Genomic DNA, 24059 nt, shown 5'->3' with positions numbered 1-24059 from the left:
GTAATTCATTTGGACACCCTTTGTATCTGTTTGTTGGCATCGTGCATCTCTGGTGATTGAGCGAACTGTATCTGAGAGGCTGCCATCCATTTCCAGGGCAGTGACTGAATTATTGCAAGGCTGTGTTAGCTTTTAAAGGGTCAGCATTTATTCCAGGAGGGGCTGCGTTCATTTCCAAGGCCCTGTGTTGCATTCTACAAGGCCTGTGAACTGTTTTCTAGCCCTGTGTTTTATTTTCTCGGCCTGCGTTTACTTTCTTTGGGCATGTGAATTGCCTGCAGAGGCCAGCATCTGCAAGAGGAAGGCAGCAAATTTATTCTCCTAGCCTGGGTGGATGCTGGAGGAGATAATATTGAGCCTACGCCAGCGACAGCAGCTGGAGTTGTGATGATTTAAGGATGCATTTGGGGAATCGCAGCTCTATACTAGGTTCTTATTTGAATTGACCATGCAAAGTAAATACAGTTCTTAAAATCCAAGGTGGAATATTATTTCTGAGTTGTCTAATTTAGTGACTTACTGTCATTTACGTTACCTTCAGCATTGTTTTTTAATGCATATACATCTATCTAGGTTGCATGGGTACGCGTACCCACACCCCTGGGATGCGTACCCATGTACCCCAAGTACCAGGTACTCAGTGGGGAGCATCATAGCTAAGGACATTGATTAAGATTTCTAATTTTGTTTTGATTTTTTGTTTGTGTATCAGCAAGTTGTTTATCAAGCTTAATTCAATATACTTTAATCAGTTTGAAGCTTTAAAGTTTATACACTATTGATTAACAGTAAACTTTATCATTGTTCAAGTCAAAAGTTTATCATGTGCAATATGTCATTGTTATATGATTTATGATCTTCTTGTTCATGTTTAAAGTCTGCCTTCTGAACATTTATCACATATTATCATTACAAACATATTGCAAATCTGAAACTGAACATAATACATTACATTTGCAAACTTTATCACTATTCTTGTTTAGGAAAACCATTGTCATAGTTTCAGATTTTTTATAAATATTAAATTCTATTAAAAAGAAAAGTTTGAGATGCCCAAGAACCCCAATCCACCATTTTGAAAAATAGTCGTACCTGTACCTATACCAGTACCCTAAGTACTCAAGTACCCATGTCCCCATGTAACCTTGATATTTGTATTTGTCAAGAACACAAATTAAAACTTCAATAAACCCAAAGAACATTAAAAACATATTTGCAAACTCCAAATACATTACTGGAGATTTGTTTTCTAAGTGTTTGACAAAATGTCTACATCTGATTAATAAGGGAAATTGGTGAAATTGGAAGTTATAACCAAGTCAAGGTTATTACATTAAATCTGTTGGCCTCTCAAGATGTTTAGCATAATCATTAGAAATTAATCTTGAACCTTAATCAGCATTTTAATTCATGTTGTTGGATGGGTGTCAATGCCTTTGATATACATTCTAGTTAAAAGTATATTTCAGTTATGATGCAGAGGCATCTGAGGTTCTTGAAGATTTTGGCATTTTTGGTGGAAGACTGGAGGTGCTCAGCCATCTCTATGGTATTTTTCGATTGCAGGTTTGACCAAATGAGCTCGGTCAAAGAAGGAGTTGATGCTCGATCATCATTGAGTTTTTGTGTTCACCGAGGAACTCGATCACTGAAGGAACTAGGCAAGGCTTGTGGGCTCGGCATGTATTGCATTGCTCGGCTTATGCTGTATTACTTGGCATGTATTGTAGCTCAGCGATGCTTGGTGAGTTTGCTGACGCTCAGCAGCCTGGCGCATCGTATAGAATTCTTGCGGATGAGATCAGCTAACTTGGTGCATTTAATGCACGTAGCGTGTGATCGTGATGTGGATCGATCTAGAGATGTGTGTGGACTTATTTGGGTCTTGGAGCTTTATCCTAGGTGCATTTAATGGGTGTTGTAAGCTGAATAAGGCATTTTGTATTTAATATTTGTTGCAGGCTGACTTGTGGCTCAAATATTTATTTAATGAAAAGGTTTATTTAATTTGTAACTTGCTAGGCCAACTTGTGGCTTAGTTGGGTATAAGTAAAGGGTCTTGTGGAGTCTTGAATAATAATTCATTCAGAATGGAGTCGCTGATAGTAGCGAAGTTTAGCAGAGCTAGTAGTTGCGGCTTAGGAAACAAAGAGATTGCTTGGTGGCTCGCAAGCACAAGTTTAGATCTTGCTCGAGGTTTCTACCAAAGTACTGTCATGTTACAGATCTGGACTAGCTAGGGTCTAGGTTGGATCTTGAGGGATCTTGTTGAACTATTACTTGCTTTGTATTTGGCCGTAACCAGGAAGGCCTTACAGCCTAGCACATTGCATATAATCAGTTGTTTTATTTATTAAAGAATTGAGTTTGGTATCATATCTTGTATCTTGTGTTGGGTTTTCGTTGTGTAGTTAATTGTTCGATTTTGTGGTGGATTGTTCCTTTTGGAGTCCTAGATATCTTTGTTTTGAGGTAGCAAATTGTGGTTCTGACTTACAATTGCAAAGGACTTGCAGATGGATCGATGGTTGCGAAGATGGAAATTTGATCTTGTTGACTGAAGGTTTGATCTGGTTGGTGATTGTTAAGAGCATGGATTTGTTGCAAAGGGTTTGTGAAGATCTTGGAAGATGCCTCCAAGAAGATTTGACCCTAGGATGATTGCAGATCTCTGTAACGTGGTGGACACGAGGATAAATGAGGTGATTGCTCGAGTGGACACTGCTTTGTCTAAATGAGTTCAATAACAGAAGAAGGAAGTTGTATGCTATTGGAGTTGGAGTTAACCGATCTGGAAGAGACTTGTCTAGCCGATTAGGAGATTTATTCAAGAACGACAAGGGCATGGCGAGGTTGAGTTGGAGGTTGGTTTTGTTGATCAGTATGTGGAGTCTAATGAGAAACCTATAGAGCAACTTGTGGTTGTTGCTGAGGAGGTTCCTAACCTTGTTGATGCTGGGATCGAGATTTGTTTTCATGATCAATCGGTTGAGTTCGATATGGAAATCGCAGCACACTTGGTTGCGGACAATCAGGTTGTTGTGGGTAATGATTTGTATGTTGCAGAGCATCTTGGTGCTGAGAGTTTGGCATGTGTTGGTGATGGCTTTCATATTGATGTTGAGGGGGATTTGATTTTGACTGTTGTTGTTGCAAATGTGGAGTTCGACGCTCTGGTTGTTGAGATGGATTGTGGTGATAAGTTGCATGCGGAATGGTTAGTGGTGATACAGACGACGTTGGTGTTCGGCTGGATGTCATAAGTGTGGGTGATTTGTGAATTTGTTCTTTTGTCTGTAAAGGATTGAAAGCCTTTAGTGAAGATGAAGTGGAAGTCTAGTTTTCATGAAGGAACAAAGTGTGGGACACACTTTTCTTTGTACCCCGAGAGTCTGATGCAAGGGCATCTAAGGTTCCTGAAGATTTTGGCATTTTCAATGGAAGATTGGAGGTTCTCGGCCATCTCTGTAGTTTTTCTCAATTGGAGGTCTGACCGAATGAGCTCAGCCAAAGAAGGGGTTGATGCCCGGTCATCATTGAGTTTCTGTGTTGATCGAGAAACTTAGTCACTGAAGGAACTCAATAAGGCTTTGGGCTCGGCATATACGACATTGCTCGGCTTATGCTATATTACTTGGCATGTATTGTTGCTCGGCAATGCTTAGGAAGCTTGTTGGCATTTGGCAGTTTGGCACATCGTATGGAATTCATGCGGATTAGATCGACTAACTCGGTGCATTTAATGCATGTAGCATGTAATTGTGACGTGGATCAATCTGAAGATGTGTGTGGACTTATTAAGTTCTTGGATCTTTATGCTAGGTGCATTTAGTGGGTGTTGTAAGCCGATTAAGGCAATTTGTATTTAATATTTGTTGCAGGCCAACTTGTGGCTCAAATAAGTATTTAATCAAAGGGTTCATTTAATTTGTAACTTGCTAGGTCGACTTGTAGCTTAGTTGGGTAAAAGCAGAGGATCTTGTGGAGTCTTGAACAATAATTCATTCAAGATGGAGTAGCCGAGAGGAGTGAGGTTTAGCTGAGCTAATAACTGTCACTTGGGAAACAAGGAGATTGCTTGGTGGCTTGTGAACACAAGTTTAGATCTCACAAAAGTTTCTACCAAAGTACTTTTGCGCTATAGATTTGGACTAGCTAGGGTTTGGGTCGGATCTTGAGGGATCTTGCAAAATTATTACTTGCTTTCTATTTGGCCGTAACCAAGAAGGCCTTATAGCCCGGCACATTGCATGTAATCGGTTGTTTTATGTATAAAAAATTGAGTTTGTATCAGATCTTGTATCTTGTGTTGTGTTTCCAATTTTGGTTAATTGTTGGGGACGAGGATATCTCCTTTGGGGATTCTCCTGCCTTGCAGTGCATCAAGTTAATTCATTGAAAATCTAAAAAAGGGAGTTGTACCTTAATATAAAATTCAGAAGGCATAGTTGTGAGTAGTTAGGCCTAGTTGTTGCGACAAATTTGTTTTTCTTAAGCGCATAGAGCAATTAGATTTATTAAAAGAGAAAATTAAAGGAGGATAAATCTATTACCCAACACTATCTAGCAATTAGATTTATTAAAAGAGAAAATTAAAGGAGGATAAATCTATTACCCAACACTATCTAGCAATTAAATTTATTAAAAGAGAAAATTAAAGGAGGATAAATCTATTATCCAACACTATCTCAGATGCTCCCCTCTTTGTTGATTCCCTTGTTCCTATAATCTTTGGATGCCCCTCCCCACATCCTCACCCTAGGCAAGAGCTAAACAAATACATTGGGGATAATATTTATAAGTAGTACATTCATACCACTTGGTTCAACCACCGTGGGAGACTTTGCCTGAGGATGGCCTTTTCTGTTGAGTATTTTCTAGAGATTCAAGATGATATCATTGTCTACCCTTCTTATACTTCATCATTGGCAACATTGCTTCAGGATTCCCTTCAAATCTTTCAGAGTGGGTTCCCAGTATCTCTATGTTGAGACTGACCACAGGTTGGATAGGTGTGAAAGGATTTTTCAGCTTTGTTCACTTGGTGACGTGGAGTCAGAGGTGCACTTTATCTTTTGCTGTCCCATCTCCTACAAGATTAGAGGCAAATTCTACTACTTTTTCAAAGAGGCCTAGTCTCCTTCCTCCTTATTCAGGTACATGGACCACAGATGTGTTTCTCTCTATCTGCAGGAGATGATAATCTATGGGATTGCACTCTCCAATATACTCTTAACAGGCTTTGCACCCTTTGAATGCTCAGCTCATTACCTTTTTCTTTCTTGGAACGGTGTGGGACACTAAAAGGTACTTAGCCTCACCTTCTCATTCCAGATGTGCAAGGCCCAATAGATCCTACTCCTAGAGATTCATTCCTTTCCGCCTAGAAGGTCACCCTAGAGGCAGCTTCATCGGCACCAACCCTCTATCACTTCTAAAGAATATCCTTCTCTTTTGGGGTTTTTCTTTGTTTTCTTGGTTACTTAATTTTGCCCAGTGGTCTGAGATTTCTTTTTCGTGCCTTCCATCCTCATTGTGTTTCTCAGGACCTTGGTTTTTCTCTTTCCTTCTCTCTGTTGTTCTTTGCTTTGTTCTCTAAACATTGTTGGTGTGCCGGCTGTTGTTGCTCTCTTGTTTGGTTCTTCAGCCTCTTAGACCCATTTGTGGTCACGTCTTGGATATTAATAAAATTTATCTTTTCTTTATTGATGAAGTTGAATGTCTAGCAAGAGCCTTCTAGCAATCAACTCTTGCTGAGTACAAAGATCCAATGCTCTTTAGGAATAAAGTTGGGATTATACCCCAAGGGATTTTGGTGGAATGGATACCCCTCAAACCTTGGCTCCAACTTAAAGGAGGCGATAATTCATGCACCTAATGCCAAAATTACAAAAAATGCATTATGAAATGCTTCAAATATTCCAATAATATCAGACAGCAGCAACACTTCATTTAGCTTAACACATTGTCTACATAAATGATAATTGGCAACTACTATCTTAGTTTTTTCTAATTAATTTTTCAAATGCTAAATTTTATATAATATTTCAATAGATATAATCCAGCCTTCTCAAAATATAGTAAAAAGAAAATTCGTCATCCCCAGAACCCTTCCCCCTGTTTCTACATACCAGAATCTCAGAGAAGCATTGTTATATACTGTTTCTGGCCTCACAATCAATTCTGCGAAACATCTAAATTGATTCTGAGCATTACTATTTGCTTCAGGCAAGCAGGTCGCCCATTATGGACTTCCCCAATCTAGTGCCAATGGGCTTCAGAGGAGATGAGCCATATAGCCACTCAAGTAGAGGATGGAACTGCAACTTAGGCAGCAGCTTGATTTGTTTGGGGAGAAGCCTCTTTGGGCAAAAGCTTTTCCAAACCACTATCCAGCTTCATCTCTATTTGGCCAGTCAGTCTCACCATCAAGCAAGCTTATACCAATATGCCATTGGATCTATATGCTTTCAGGATTCAATCAATTTGTGAGAAGTTAGAATGGACCACCATCTTTTAAGGTTATAGATATATGCTTTCAGGATTCAATCCATTTGTGAGAAGTTAGAATGGACAACCATCTTTTAAGGTTACAGATATAAACAGAGGGTTGGTTACAAGTTCAAGTCAGACTAGTGAAGAATGACAGAAAATGCAACATGAGGTTATTATAAACATTTTTTATCCATTAAAACAGGTCCTGAATTCGTTATAAATTATTTGGCACATAAAACAAATATACTGGTACATTCTTTAACTTATAATCGCCTTCATTGACATTTTTTAGCAATAACGAAGATAACCGATAGGTGATTGATCATCCAGAATACAAAAGGCTTAATTGATGACCTTGTTCATGAAGGTTTTTCCATAGCATCATGTACACATAAACACTGCCAGAGCCCAGAAGAGAAATAGAGACAGAATACACTTTGTTCACATACATGACCATTTCCTGCTTTTGAATTCTGAACTCATTAGGGCACCCTTGCAACACTAGAACACTTTTAAAAACAGATATTAAAAAGAAAAACATTGTATATATAATAGTGATGATGTATATACATCTGGAAAGCATTTTAAAAGGTTTGAATTAAGTACGCAATATATTTATTGTAGGTTCATGATTCTTTATCAGAATAAACCTAAAAATTATATTAATATTGATTTTCTTATATAAAAAAAAGCAAGAAGTATCTAACCATAGCAAACTTCAAATATTTAGAGACTGTAATAATATAAAATTGAGCTTCACATTAGCCACTAACAAAACTCAGATTGCTCCTACTATAATCTGACATATAATATTACAGAATTTCAATATACAAGCTGAATTAATTCCATTTCAGAATCCAAGTCTTTAAAAAGTGTACAATACAATAACTCTGAGATACACATCAATAAAATGAATCTACAACTTGTGGAAGGAATCCTATATGGTCCTTGAATTACCGTATGGAAGCCATTTAAATCCAGTTTGCTGCGTTGAGCTGCTGTTATTCCATTGAGAGTGCCGATAGGGGCATCAAGGAAGTAATCCACAGAGGTAGTAGTTTTTTTTGTGTTGTGAATGAACTTCCGTGGTGACACCTTTGTATCATTATTAATGTGGTCTTCTTTCAAACCCACATTGTTTGCAATTTCCAACTTATCCTCCACGGATAGATGCATGCATTCTTCATCCTTCTGAAGCACATATCGTGCTGGGTCAAGATCATTTTCAAATTGAACAGCAGCTTGATTGGATTTGTCTTCACCTAGATTAGGAGTTTGTGGAATAGTAACTGTAATAATATTACCCTCCTCCATCTGGTTTACAGAATTTTCTACATCATTTTCAGCATATTGATATTCTGCCCCTTCTGAATTCTCACCAGTCATGCTATATATGTTCAAATGTGGACTACTGCCCAAAACAATACATGGGAACATCTGACAAGCTTGGGATAATTCAGAGTTGTCCGTTGAAGATGGTGTCTTGGTTACTTCATGTTCATCACATCCATGAATACTGTTAGGTAAGCTGGTTGCTAAACCTGATTTATCATCATTCTTAGATAAACATTGGAAACTGAGGGTAGACTCTATTAAAGCTCTTTCATGTGCAATCAGTGCATCTATACTCTCAAATCCCATAAGAAGTGCTATCTGAGACATCCAAATAACAATAATAAATTATTAAAAAGCACGTTGCTAATACAAAATAACCATATCTGAGGAATTTAAGTTACTCTTTTTATACACAAACTATTTGTGTCTCAGATGCCAAACATCAAAGATATGAATAAGCACTTCATTGAATTCAAATATTGGCAATTTGATAAATATAGTCACATCTCCTTGAGAAGGACATTGACAAAATGCTATCTTTATTGAGAAAATAAAATATATATTAGAAGTATCCCAATGAATAATAAAGCTTCCAATCATACATCTTTTAAGCTGCAAAAAAACAACGTGAATAGATCAAAGAATTTAAATATCAAACATTTTGAAAAACAATAGAATATTAGAATAATGATACAATAAAATGCATGTTCACACTTGTGTAACAAATAAATTGGTTAGTCGTCAGTTATTATGACAGTTGTAGCTCTTTAATAAGAGAGTTGCAAAAGGATGTTTCTTGAATTGATGTTTCTTGACTTTATACAATACAGTATTCTCTACATGAGATACATGCAAATCCATTTCAGTATTTCAGTATCACTTCTTCAATTTTTACCAACATTGGTATCAAAGACAGATTATGTTAAGAAAGCACAATTAGGTACAACACCAATCATACAGAGTTTGAAGGAGATTGGGCCGAGAGGTGGTCATTAGGTACAAGCTAGATTTGTGGGTGAAACATGGAGAAGAATCGCCACATAATTTCTTGTATTTTTAGAGGTCATAGGCACTAGGGCATGACTTATACTCAATCACAAGCATGTGAGTTTGTACAGTTTGTGAGCATTTTACATAATAATTTTCAATGCAACACAACACAACAAATGTGTACTTAGAGTACTTTTTGAATTAGAAGGGGGAACTTCCTATAAAATAAAAATTAACCTACTGTGAGCAATATGTAGTTGTAATTTTTACAATCCTTGATATGTTTATCTATTGATTTCGGGTTTAAACTAGTAAAATTTAAGTGTGTATTGTTTCAGGTTTGTGATGTCCCCATTGGTTGCCAGCATCAGAATTTCAGGGCTTAGCCTAATATTGGATCCTTGTAGGCTAATGAGGATGGTTACAAGGTCTTCTAAGGATTGATTCATCTCCAACATTCAGCCATTTAAGGATTTGGCCTTCATTCGATGACATTTGGACTTACTATGTATAGTAAGTCAAGGGTAATAGAGATGGACCCATTCTACTTTTAAAAAGTGTATTTGGTCACATGGGGAATTATGAGGAGAGATTCCTATTTCAGAAGGCATGGCAATTAAACAAGTATTTCAAGAGATATTATAGTTCAATTGACTTAAGTGATTTATTTAAATATTTCAATGTTATAAAGTTATAAAGTAACTTAAGTGACTAAAAGACAAAATTGGCTTTTAATCCCACATTGCCTAGTTGTTTGTGTATTCCCTCATATCGAGGTTATAAAAGCGTGGAGCTACATTGGGATTGACACCACGAATATATGTTATTTTCTCAAATCCAAAAGGTTGCTCAAATGTGACTGGATATTTCTTGAGGATGAAAACCCTTAAGGAAAATAGTGAGGCTAGATGCAAACCTAGTACTCACATTTCACTTTAGAACTGAGGTTCGAATCTGATACATTGCTTTCAAGAAGCTGGAGCTTCAATGGCAAAAAGGACAGGTGATTGAAGTCATTGGCATGTACAGGTCACCATTTAGCAGATTGGTGTTTGGACAGCAGGCAGAGAAATCAGACACTCCAGACCAGAGGTGGAAGAGGTATTACATCACTCAAACCAGTTTTTCATTATTTCTGATTCACGTCCAAGGCGGGATAACCTAGTGTCAAGCAGTCAGCCGGTTAACAGCCGTTAGGTAGTCTACAATCCGGCACCCATACGTACTCCCCAGTAGGTACATGCAGCTGCTATTTGACACGCAGCAGTAACAGTTGGATCTCTGATTAACAGTTAGACCCAGAGAGAGCCGAGAGTGATTATGAGGAAGGAACTCCCAATTGGCATCACGGAGTTCTTCTCATGGCAACAGCATAGCATCATCACCAGCAGCACAGCGTGGCCTATTATTGAAAATCAACCTGGGACATCTTGCAGTGGCAGTCAGTTAAGTGAGAATAGTCGCAGTTAGGCTGAGCAGACCACAGGTGATAGTCAGCATAGAGAACTAGATACCTGGAAGTGGACACGGAGAGAGCATTCACACTACAGTCAGACTTCTACAGTGACACTCCCATTGTTAATGGGTCCGTATGATATTTACCCAGTCTGCATAGAATTACTGAATGTTGTTCATTTTTATATGAAGTTGGAATTCTGTCATCAGCATATTGTATAACAGCTGTTGGTCTATTGTCATGGTTATAAATCATTTTTGCAACTTTGTAGTTTCGAACCACCATCTACAAGCTTGCTTAAAGGCATGATTTCATTGATTAACATAGCTATTTCCCAGCATTTGTGTTAGCAATCAGTACAGTGATATGACAGGAGTAATTTTGTGTAAGGTCTTGTTTGCATAACAACTGTTTGACGAAATTCCCATTAGTACAAGTTCAATACTTTTGATCAAACTCAGCAAAGATCATTACAGGGTTTGCCTAGTGTAAAAAGTTGAGACGTTCTTTGAACGCTAGACAAAATAATTACTACTCAATTAGAAATAGAAGCTACAGAATTCAAGTACACACATATTGAAGACGTTTAAACATAAACAGGAATACTGGTAATTAAAATGTCAGATTTGGTACAAAGCCGTGATCTGTAATTTTAAACAAGCTCACAATTGAGGGCTTGCAAAATTTGCCCAAGCAATTTTAACTTCATCACACATATCAGACATCTCAATAAAAACACATAAGATAAATAACATTTATGTCACTAAGCAAATACCTCTAAATACTAGATAAATAACAACACCAGCAATATGCGGGAATGAAATTTGTCATTGATCAATTAAGCGCAAAATAGGACTTAAAACTGTTTTATAAAGCTATTGCATGACAAAAAAAGAAAAAGAAAAACTTATACAACTGTATAAATTATTGTTAAATGAAATGCAATTTTTATTCCAAAATCCTATTCTCCAAAACTAAAACTAATACTATGTGACCTCAAGTTGTAGATTGAATTTATTACAAACTACACACGTTTTTTTTTAGTTCCTTACAAAGTCTTGTGATTTTGAAGTCTATTTCCAAACGTTCAAAACAGTCAAAAAAACATTTAAAGGGTTTTCAAACGTTATTTTTAAGGGTTCAAAAATTTTCTGAAATTACATTTGAATCTTTTCCAAAGTTAGTATATTTGGTAGGATTGCCAGCTCATGGAAAATATTCAAAATTTAGTAATACCAAAGCCATTAAAAATCACTGGGAAAACTATAATATATGCAGTAACAAAACTCTGTTTTATTGAGTACAAGTATGATAGAATACTTTTGGGCACAAGAAAGAGGCACATCAACAAACCAGCTAATTTTCACAACTGTCCGACAGAAGCCATGTATTCATGATGTCAATATTTAATGATTAATTCCTAAGGTTTGCAATATTATGTCTTCAAGTGCATTGGTTAGAAAAAAAAATTGCTAAGAAAAGCAGTGTCTTACACAACAAAAAAGTGTTTCGTTTCTATTAAATAGCACAAATGGTCTTTGTTAAAGCATAGTCTGAAACTCTAAGATCTTAGAGATTAGTTTGCCACAATCAACAAGCCAATAGACCAGGAAGTTATAGTTGCTCTAATCATCAACACCTTGACCTTTGACAAGATCAATACATATTTGTTGAAATAGAATGATGGGAAAACATGAGTGAAGTCCTTCTGGGAGCTCAAAAAATGCACTTGCTATAAAATTTTAAGGTACAAACCATAGTTCTCTTTCTACCACTTCCCAACCACAAAGAAAGGTAGAGTGCTTCTACTATCAGAAGTTCAGGGCATGTGAAGAATAACTGCAAGCTAAGGTAGTATGATCTCTCTTACAAACCACAGAAGGAAGCTACTGTGACCACTCTATTGAGATAGCCCATGATGAGGACTATGCACTGATAGCTTTTACTGTTAATGTTAAAACTTAAATGTGGTTGTTGGTTCTTTGATTCAGGCTCATCCAAGCACTCCATGTGTTAAATGGACTGATATGTCAAGTTTACTGATGTGATAGTCACAGAGATTTTGTTTCACTTGGTGATGATCAATCACATACAATTGAAGGGATGGGTAATATAAGAATTATTCTCAATAATGGCAGAAAAAAATTTAATACAAAATATTACATATGTTCCAAGCTTGAAAACAGTCTTATTCTCGGTTTGAGAGATTACACAAAATCCTAATGCTCTAGTTGATTTTGTGATGCAGAGTGTGATAGGCCAAAACTGGGGCAAATAATGAGAAAGAATTAACATAAATTAGAATGAATTTCAGCTTGGTCTATTCGTGTCAATCCAGGGGTGTAAGCTTTTGAAAGGTGTCCAAGCAATATGCCATCAAGGGATGCTGGTTGTGAGATGAGAGATTATGAATGCAGCTACAACAGGTGAAATCAAATCTATGGAAAACGAAATAAATCCGGGTGACAGAAACATCAGCAATAAAACGAAATCAAAAACATCAATCTTTAATAAGATAATATCAACAGCGATTTAAAGTATTAACTAATCTGAAATTTGAATCAACTAATCTAGAATAATGAATATCTAATACTTATGTCTCCTGCTGCTTATATAGACACATCTTATAACAATATGTACTAGAATAGACATTTGTTTGTAACAAATAAAATGATATCTATGTACAACCTGATATATAGGTTATGGATAGTTACAACAGAAAGTAAGATATAGGAAACGATGGATGTGTTCACCTCCACACAAGATAACCTTTATCATAGATCTGAGGTGGCTGATCACAGGTTTGGTTTTCATTGCATCTCTAGGTTGAGTTTGTTTGTTTTAATCACCATACAAATAATACATGTGGAGATTCGATCATTAATGTATTATGATATTCTTGGTGTCCTTGAGAATATTGTTTAGAAGACACAAATGTTTACGACAGCAAATAAAATAGCCGGTGGAGAGTGAGTCGTGTATCCCATATCAGCCTGATGTATCCTGTTACAAATCATTCTGTTACAATGATATCCAGACCAAGAAACGGTATGTGGCACATTTAAAAAGGGTTCCATGTTGCACCATATCCCCAACAAATGTGTCCTCCAACGATTGGGCAACAAGTCTCCGTGAAACCATATCTTCTGACTATTAAATATGAGATATTATTATTGTAAACTCAATTATTGTGAGGCAGCATAGTTAAATGAGTGGTAAAGAGAAGAATGAATGATGGAAGAATCTTCATTATCAATTCTTATCCAAAATGCGACAGGAAGAATCTGCACCCATTACTCAACATGCTAGAATAATAAAGATTAGTAAAAAGCAATCAATAATGAATTTTCCATATTTTAATCCCAAAACTATAATAAATACTACTTATATATATTAAATCATATGCAACGTAAAATAGTAAAATGGGACGAAATGGGATGGAAATGGAATGGGGAAACGAGTGTGGAAGTGCATGAAATGGTTTAAAATATGAAATAAAATGGGTCATAAATGGCTCTCATCAAAGTGCATTGATTCTATATTTCTAATATAAAACAAAATAAAATTATTGTTTTCAACATTAGACGATTGTTCAATTTTGTGAGGCAGAGTGCATTGCTTCAAAATTTCTAATATAAAACAAAATAAAATGATTGTTTTCAATATTAGACCAATATGTGTAATCAAAGACTTAGACAAACTTGTTGATCCTATTTTGTGTGCTACAGTAAAGAAAATTTGGTCCGGCAATAAACCTAAGGAGATAAAAATAGACACTAGTACTGTGGTGTCATTGGCAAATGTACCTACCAACTAATGGGAATTTCAATGGATCAACCCTTGGGTGGTTCTTCTCCACCTATGTACTACCAATGTGGAACTAAAGCTGTCTCCATTACAATTGAGGCCCACCCATACAAAGTTTGTCTGTGCTAGAGTTTATCTTTGCAGGACAAAACTATTGTGCTTGAAAGGTTCTAGCGGTATTTTGAACGTGGCATGACGATGACTTTCCAAAATCAAATGTACCACCTCAAAAAATTGGGTAAACCAATTGATTATTCCACAGCAAAGCATGTTCATTTGTTATTTTTATGTATCGTTCTTAAATGATTGTTATCATCAAGGTTGCTTGTGCTTATATTTCTTCCCATCTCTACACATCTCAAAAACTCTCTTGTAATCCAATGAATCAACCTCCAGATCCTTCTGGTTTAGTCTTGACTCTTTAAAAGGGGGCTATTAGAATACTAGACTAATAATATTATAAAGTATATGTTTACACTTGTATGTAATAAATTAAGTGGTTACGTGTATGTCATTAATAAGCTGGTTGTATCTTTTTTATAACGAGTTAGTTGTATCAAGATGTTTCTTAAATCTATATAATGTGGCACTCTCTCTAAGAGATCTACCAATTTCTCTCGATGTCATTTTTCAGTTTTTACCAACAAAAAATAAAGGCAATGTCTCCTTGGGAAGGAATTTTAAAAAGAAGCATTTTTATCAAATATATAAAATAGATATTAAAATTAAGTATTGCAAGAAATGAAAAAAAATCTAGTAAGATTGGTTTGGCGGGATAGGATTGTAGTCTTTGTATGGTTCAAACTGGGCCCAATCCAAACAACATTTTTGCCAAGGCAAAATTCAATCCAGAGGAAGCCAATTCAAACTTGGATTGGACCAAGCCAAACTTGGGCAAACCACGCATGGACAAGAACAAAAAAAGTGACACCCAAATTTTTAATCTTTTATAGTTTTGCAAATTTAACTAAAATTTGACATTAGGAACCCTAAAAAGTGCTTTTATAATGACTTACATTAGGTTATATGTCTCATTTAGTGTGCAAATAGATTGTTCTCTTGAGGTGGAGCAAATAGGTGGTTAAGAAAAGGTTTGGTTGAGCAAGGAGTGGAAAGATTGATTTGTGAAGTTGATCAAATGTTTGTGCTTCATTCCTAGTCCTTTGCAAACTTCGATTGGGTGAGAGAGGCAAGGATTTTTTCATTTTATTTTGTTTTTGTTTAAGGATTTTAATTTTTATAATTTTTCTTTAATTGTGCATGATCTACCTTTTCTTTACCATTCTTTTGGTTTTATTTTAAATGTGTACAAAACTATTGCCATGGGAACTACAATGACATCCACTCCATAGGCAATAATAAACAACAAATAATAGATCCAAATTCTAATTCTCCTTTGTGGAAGTATCTTGATATTATAGAGCCCTTCCAAAAAGTGGTGCATTTTGTTGGAACTGTCAAGGTTGTGATGGAGAAAGTAGTAGTTCATATTATCAGGGGGTAGGCCATTTGTGTGAATTCCTTGGAAGAGGAATCAAGAAATGCCCCCTGAAAAAAAGATGTTCTTATACCAAATGAATCAGTATTAAAATACATTATGGAATATGAAGAGACAAAGGAGAGATGCACATAGACAAAATATGCCCACGAAAAAAATCAAAGGGAATATAGTCCCCATCTTCAAATATTGTAATAGAAGACCACTCCCTTTATACTACCACAATTGAGCCTGAAATTGAAACTCAAGCACCCATTCGACACAAAAGAAAGGGAACTTTGGAAATTTCATTTCAGAACGAGATTTGAGACATTGCCAACCAAGATATAGCAAGATACACTTATGCAAACTGGTTATCTTTCAGTGTTATTCAGTCCTCATATTCGAAGATGTGGAAAAATGTCAATGAAGATCCAAGAGGGTATAAGGACCCCAATTATGAGAAGATACACCACGGCTTGTTGGAAAGAGAGGACAAAGGGATTGAGGATGAATTGAAGCCCATAAGGGAATCATGGACTTTGACAGGGGTGTCCAATTTTCTAGATGGGTGGAAAGAATCAAGAAATCGTCTCGTGATTAATGTCATAGTTGTATCCCCTGAAGGGACAACATTTTTGAAAACCATGGATCATGAGAAGCAAGTAAAAGATATAAGCAATTTATTGCTAATATTCCCAACTCTCCCACTGAGACAATGAGGCCTAGAAACAATATTCAAGTCATAACAGATAACGCAAAGAATAGCACAGTTGTTAGTCTGTTGGTTGAAGAGTGATATCACCATATCCTTGGACACCTTGTGCAATCCATTCACCCAATCTTATGCTACAAAAAGATTGACAATAAAATTAAGAGGATAAAAGAGGTGCATGTAGACCCTAAGGACATCCAGATTTTCAACACAAACCACCATATATCTCAAGGAATTTTCAAATTAACCCCATTTTTGAAACTAGTGAAAGTAAGTGAACTTGAAGTAGCAATTTAATTAATAAATAAATAAAATTAGTGTTACATTTTCTAATTTCAATAATTCAATTGTGTAACGTGTATTCTTTTTTAAAGTTTGACTCTATTTAATTATACCTTTTTGCTTTAATTTCTATTACAAGTTGTTGAAACTTGTTTTGCATCTAACTTAATCATCTTGAGACGACTTGTGAAAGTTTAAGTGGCACTTTGTGTTACCGGCAACAATGTATTGAGTCGTCAAGAAAAACATGTGTGGTCTAAAATGTGTTAGCGTTAATCATGTTGTTGGTAGTAAGTATAACCGAGGGGTAGGTAGTTTTGGTCATGACACTTCATGTCACCACATTAGAAACTATATGTACATTCCCTCAGATGGAAGAGGGCAGCAATGGTATGTTATATCATTCTTGCTTGTAACCTTGTGAATGTAATATGTTGCTGAGATTAATGAAATCCATGATACTTCTCTAATAATGTTTTGCAATTACTCTTTCCGATATATCTCTTATTTTAGTAGTACACATTAAATCTTGTTTACCCATAAGCAATAAACATTTGGCGTCGTTGTCGATCGAATCTATAGGAAGTAACGAAAGCAAAAGAATACGATGGATAAATAGGACTACCCATTAACAAGAATATCATAACCAACGAAAATGGAGTTACAGAGCTTTTCTAAGGGGAACATGCCCTAACCACAGACTTCCACATTCTATTTCGGGCAGCTATAGAAACTTTTGTACGAAGGGAGGTTGCACGGGAAGAAGTTGTCAAGGATACTATGTGGGACACATTGAATGTAAGCCCTGCTGCAAATAGGTTGTTGCACCACCTACTTCGTCTATTAGCACAAGCATCCCTTGCTCAGAGGAACTAAAGGAAGGAAATCGAGTGGAAACAGTGCTGACAATAGAACCTGCAAAATTTTGTCGAAAGTAACTGTTGGGAGGAAGAAGAACGCAATGGAAACCGGCAAAGGACCAATCCATTGACTTTAAAACTTTGAGAAGGGAGAATAAAAAGAATACTATAAAGCTATAATGACAAGGTCACATAGTTGACCCACGTTTGATGGAAACATAAATTAATAAAAAAATGTTCTATTTAAACATGATGTTTTGTTCGATAACTAATGCCCAATTTATTGAATAAAGTCTAAAGATATGAATAAGAAGGAAAAATTTGATGCCTTGGAAGCCACACACGAAGCTCTAATCTTCGCACAACAAGTAGAACACTGACAGATGTTAAGGTAACTTGCTGAGGGACAACTAGTCGAAGAGTTGCCTAAAGGGGACCACAGAGGTGTCATAGTAGGTGAGCATAGGGGTGTTATGAGGGGTGCAACAACCAAAGGGGAATGCTACTGTTCACCAAAACACCGGTGGTTAAGAAGTAGTGAAGAGTTACTTGAGGAGATATAACAAAGGCTAAATTTGATTGGGGAAAAACAAGAATGTTTATAAACCTATCTTGCACACCACAAATGGAGGAAAAGCAAGCCAAGAGTGAGTTAAGGGAAGCCCGAAGGGAAAGGAGAGAAGAGGCGAGGGAAGTCGAGGTCACTAGGGCAACAAGGAGTGTAACCGTTGAGATCCAACCCAACTAGTTTGGGAACACAACCAACGAGAAGCAATAGTAATCAAAACAACCTGTCTATCTCCATTCAAACTAGTTTATGACAAACAACCAGAGGAAGGAAAAATATGTGTCAAGAATAGAAACTACCAAAGTTCATTGGCAACAGAAAGGATCTTGTGAGACACTATCGGACCTACGAAACTATCTGGATGCCAAACAGAGTTACACATAAAGATGAATGGGTCCAATAGTCCCCAATGACCCTACATGGAGTTGTCATTGATTGGTACTCTGATATGGACAAGTCGAAGATAAATACAAGTGCCGATCTAAGGAAGGAATTCTAGAAGGAATTCAAATTACTTTGGGATGACATTAAAATAGTTGCAGAAATATATAGCTCAAAGAAAGGAAAGAAAGAGAAGGTAAGAGCTTAAAATCAAAGGCTTAAAGAATTGCTTGGGAAGATAGAAACTTCGTCGAGCAATGAATTATAGAAGAGATAATTTGTTGAGGAATTAAACACCTCCCTCAAGAAGAAGATGAAAATAGTGTCACCTACGTCGTACGCAAATGCTTACTACAGAGCCATGAACCTTGAGAGTGAAGATAAGACATCAAAGAAGAAGAAAAGAAGCAAATCCTCATCTGGAAGTGATGAATCATCTGGAGAGAGAAGCAATAACAACGAGTCCAATAAGAAGGTGCACACTCTTCAGAAAGGTATGGAACGATGATGAGGGAACTTAAAACGATGAAGGGGAGCACGAGACGAAGTGGTAAAGGAGAGATGTGGTACAAAGGGGTCATGCACAAAGAAATCATTTTGCAACATCTACCAAGTGATGGGTCATTCCACTAAGGAATGTCCCTACAATATGAAGATGACGAGCCAATAGATGCTTTTCACACAGAAGCAATCGTCTACCTTTGAAGCAGCCAACCCTAACCAACAGACAAATAATGCATCATCCAACAGGTTCCAAAACAACTAGAGTGGAGGAGTTAACGATAACAAAAGCCAAATACAATACGATTTGAAGGGACGATCGATGATCCAATGTCAGGTGTGCAGCTAATGGGGCCACTTCACCTAGGACTACCAAAAGGGCGACACAACACAAAAGTTGTGTCCATGAAGCAGCCTTAGAGATCACAAAAATGCTAAGTGTCTAAAACCCGACGTGAACCTTCTCAACATCGAAGAAGAAAATGTATGTGTCATCAAAACCAAACGAAACAAACGGTGTATCCTAATCCTTGTACCAAGATGCAAAGGGTATTAAAGGTAAAGGAAGAAATAGAGAACACCATGAAAGTAAGAGAGGATACAGACTAGAGAGCGAGCAGTTTTGGGTGGACAGAAGCAGAAAACGATATATTAAGGCTGATGTAATAAATGGAGGTACGAATCAAAATTCAAGACCTCCACACCATGCCTCAATTGAGGACGACATTATTAAATACTTGTCTCGCACAACCTAGCACCGCTTCTCAATACAACACCGTGCAACAAACATGCATCCCAAGTGGGTCGGCAATGAACACTATGCTATTAGTGGTGAACAATGGTTGACACTCGGCAATCATAGAAATGGGTATTTTTGGAACAATTCTTACAGACACCATAGTCAACGACGGGTCAAGGGTAAATGTCCTTTTAGAGGAGACATGGAAAAAAACGGGAAGCCTAACTTGTGGCCCCCAACCTTCAATTTATTGGATGTAGACCAACAGAGAATAAAACCCCTTGAAACACTAATGGCCCAACAAGTTACGATTGCAACACAACCGTTCGTGTTGGACTTCATCATGATCCCACTTAAAAAGAAAGGATATGATGCCATTTTGGTTAGGGGATGGCTAGTGACAGCAAAGGTAAATCATAATTGGAAGAACACCTTCTCCATGGAAAGTAGTGGAAGAAAGCTTGTCATTAACCTTTGTACACAAATGGTAAGTGAAGAAATTACATCATTTTTAGAGTTCGAGTCTAACGGAGAGCATGGTGGAATGGATGAGGGTAGGAACCGAATGGAACCCAGTGAGGAAGGTGTACCACAACTCTCAAGGAATGTTCGGAGGATGACGTAAGCTCAATGAACAAACTCTTCCATTAGCAGATGGAAGACTAGGAGCTCTTCCATAGTTACATGTTGGGAGTGGAAGAGATATAACAAGGGTTGGGGAAGGAGGTGATTCTGTCAAAGTATTGGGAATACAAAGAAGGAAACGCTCATGTGAATGAGAGCCCAACACAAAAATTTGACATGGAAGGACCAATCAAGTATGAAGAACTGTCATTACGAATAACCAACCTCAGGGGTGAGGAAAACTCGAACAATATATTGGTTGGGAATAGCTGGTATCCAATAATGGAAACTGCAACATTCAAAATATTTATGGAATATAAGGACATGTTTTCCTGGACTTAAAAAGACCTTAAAGGTGTATGACCAAAGGTACCTAGAGTCGCACTTGTATAGAAAAGACCGTACAAGATGAAGAAAAACTATGCAGCCATGGTAGCTGAAGAAATTCAATGCATGCTTGAGGCAGGGATTATCTTCAAAGTACAGACAAGTGAATGGGTATAACCCAAGTAATATCATTAAAGGAGGCAAACCAAATCAGAACTTGTGTCGACTTCAGATGGTTAAATACTTTCACCATAAAGGATCCCTTCCTATTCCATTTACAGACACAATACCCAAAGAAGTTGCCAGACATGAGATGTATTCATTCATGGACAGATACTCTGGGTATAGTCAAATATCTATTGCAAAGGAAGATAAGTTAAAAACCACATTCATGGTGGAGAACGGAGAGTACACCTACAACTGGATGCCCTTCGGTCTATGCAACACACCCGCAACATTTCAGAGAATAATTCTTCATATTTTCGATAAAATCTCTGTGGGAAACTTTCAAGCTTTCCTTGATGATTGGTGATTGATCTATCTTTAGTGGGCAGGACACACACTTGGCGACACTAGGAGAATGTATGGAAAGGTGTCGACGGGCAAGGTTAGCAATCAATCCGAAGAAATGTAGGTTTATGGTCCCATAAGGCAAGCTCTTAGTTCACATCTTATGTAAGACAAGATTAAAGACCTACCCAACAAGGTACAAGTAATAGTCGAGATCAAGGCCCCTACCAATGTGACCGAGGTAAAATCATTCCTAGGGCACATCGGCTATTACAAGTGATTTATAAAGAATTTGGCCCAAATATCCCACCCCCTCGACAGGATGACATGGAAAGGGGAACCCTATACTTGAGGTATAGAGCAAGAGGCATCCTTTGGCGAATTGAAAACTAGACTCTTCGAGGCACCAATCCTAGCGTATCCCAACTAGGATAAGGAATTCCATGCACATGTGGACGCTTCCAAATCTGCAATCGATGCAACCTTCGCACAAACAAGTGATCACGGCCTAGACCACCCTCATCTATTTCGCCAGCAGACTCTTGTTGAGAGCTAAGAAGAACTATAGAAGGACAAAGCGAGAAGCTCTCAGAATGGTCTACATTGTGCAAAAATTCAGGCACTATCTGTTTGCAAGACCATTCACGTTTTACGTAGACAACCAGGCATTGATGCACCTACTGAATAAACCAATCATACAAGGGAGGGTGAGCAGATGGTTGTTGCTACTTCAAGGATTCAACTTCACCATTATTGTGTGGCCTGAAAAGAGCCATGTCATCGCAAATCAACTCTCTCGGAACAAGTCAAGAGAGCCGCCAAAAGGAATTAAGGATGACTTCCCAAACACACACCTATTTCATATTGCTATTCTTCCGAAGTGATATAAAAGCATTGGAGAATATTTGTCAACCTCACAGTTTCCAAGAGAGATGTCATCGAGTGAGTGACAGAAGCCTGTACTAAGGAGTAAAACATTTCACTTGAACAATGGACTCCTATATAAAATGAGCTCGGACCAAGTATTGAGAAGGTGTGTTATGGAGGAAGTGCAAAGTGTCTTAAGGGAAGCACTTGAAGGTCCATAAGGGGGGCATATGGGACTGAATACAAGGGCTCAACAAGTATTCCTGGCAAAACTTCAATGGCCTAAGCTGTACAATGACGCCAGTGAGTGGGTGGTGAGTTGTGATACTTGTCAACGAATGGGGAAACCCTTGGATTTTATGCTACTCAATCCATCACAAGCACAAGAATTGTTTGAGCGTTGCAGTCTAAATTTCGTGGGACCTATAAAGGCAAAAAGGGCCTAGAGATGTCGGTATGTTGTAGTAGCAACCGAGTATCTAACAAAGTGGGTGGAGGCATGGGCACTGTCAAATAACTTAGTCGTAAGTACGGCAAAGTTTATTTATGAACAGATCATTACAAGATAGGTATTCCTATCCAATTGACTAGTGATAGGGGAGGTCACTTCGTCAACCATGTCATTAGACTACTCAAAACAAAATTTAAAATTTTTCATTCCTTGTCAAGTCCTTACCACCCACAAGCCAATGGCCACCAATGGCCAAGCAGAGCCAACAAACAAGATTTTGATGTCATTGATATACAAATCGTGTGGGGTAGAACACACCGACTAAAAGGACATGTAATCGGCAGCACTATGGGCATACAACACAACTTACAAAGTAACAACATGACAAACTCCATTTTAATTGATGTTCAGACAAGAAGTTGTAGTTTTGATAGTGTTTATTGTCCCCAACCTTCAAATAGCGATTGAAAACAGACTTAGCAATATGGAAAGCCATCGGAAAAGATTACACAACTTAAATAAATTGGACGAATGGAGATTGATGGTGCAGTGAGCCACGGAGGTAGCACAACAGAGATACAAGGTGTGGCACGACAAGCACCTAAAACACGTTTGGTTCACCCCATGACAACTGGTATTGTTATACAATAGTAGAAATGAGATCAAACCTAGGAAGTTTAGGGTAAAGTGGCTCCCGCATTTCACATGTGAGAAGTTGGAGCTAATGGAGCAATTAAACTATGGACTCTGGATGGAACGGAGATAGCAGACCCAGTTAATCGTTTGAAGCTAAAGGTTTACCATCAAAGGAACGAGAACCCAAGAGGTAATGGCCCACCCCAAAATAGGTAAAATAACAAACTTATACAAAAAAATTAAAATAATAATAATGATTGAAAAAAATAACAGGAAACTACCATACTATATGGCCCTCAAGGTGTAATAAAGTATGCATCATACAGCCTTCAAGAGTAAGTAGGTGTTTCACAGTACATCATACACCGAGGTGATAAGAAGGAGAGCAAGTGCAGATAGAGAACCGTACAGTCAAATCTAAGCAAAGGGGAACATAGTAAAGCACTCTGAAAGGAAACATATTTACACCATACAGACAAACAGTAGAAACACATCATACAAGTGTGTGGAATTGAGTCCTCATACGGGTAGAGATCAAACATCAAAAAGACCATACAGTACTCAACATATATTAGAACAAGTAGGTCGTTTGGATATGTGAAGTAACCCATACGGCTAAGGGAGACACTATCGTTCAGTGGAAGAAAATCATTGATGAGAGATGAAAGGAAGAATCAGCAAGACTATAAAGCCAAGATTCTACAGCACACAAGATGCAACTACAAGAGATCACATCCACCATACAAACACAAATACCATTAAATGATAGCACCGTATGGCCATTAGATTTTGAGAAGGATATTTTGAAGGAAGACAAACACATGGTCAGCAAATAAAAGCGAAATATTAGCAAGCGATGTTACAGACAATCGCTCCAAACAAAGACACATTTTGACAAAGTACAAAAAAAGCATTTTGCAAGCATCTCTAGACAAGAAGAAAAGTCGCCAATAGCCAAGAAAGAAGGCAAAAGGCACGAACATAAAGAATATAAGGATTGATTGGGAAGAAAGTCGTGCAAGGGAATCATCTGCGATT

General features: G+C 37.3%; 1 protein-coding gene across 7 annotated transcripts in view; it reads right to left on the bottom strand.

Moving 5' to 3' along the window:
• LOC149554205 (DEAD/DEAH box RNA helicase family protein) overlaps window positions 1-24059 on the bottom strand; it is a 315874-nt gene that overhangs the window by 251627 nt on the left and 40188 nt on the right. For 4 of the 7 annotated variants that reach the window (XM_089789445.1, XM_089789449.1, XM_089789447.1 and 1 more), the window contains exon 6: window positions 7453-8144. The exons of 1 other annotated variant lie outside the window; for it this stretch is intronic. In XM_089789445.1, coding sequence (XP_089645571.1) covers window positions 7453-8144 — 692 coding nt within the window. Of the gene's footprint in view, window positions 1-7452; window positions 8149-24059 lie in introns of all 7 variants that reach the window. 2 more of the 7 variants (XM_089789446.1, XM_089789448.1) reach the window with 1 other exon arrangement.

This window comes from Cupressus sempervirens, chromosome 6 (assembly GCF_028749045.1).
Source record: "Cupressus sempervirens isolate cs-2001-9-10 chromosome 6, ASM2874904v1, whole genome shotgun sequence".
In the NCBI taxonomy this organism is placed as follows: Eukaryota; Viridiplantae; Streptophyta; class Pinopsida; order Cupressales; family Cupressaceae; genus Cupressus; species Cupressus sempervirens.
Note: the sequence above shows the minus strand (reverse complement) of the source record. Positions and strands in the feature narration are given on the sequence as shown.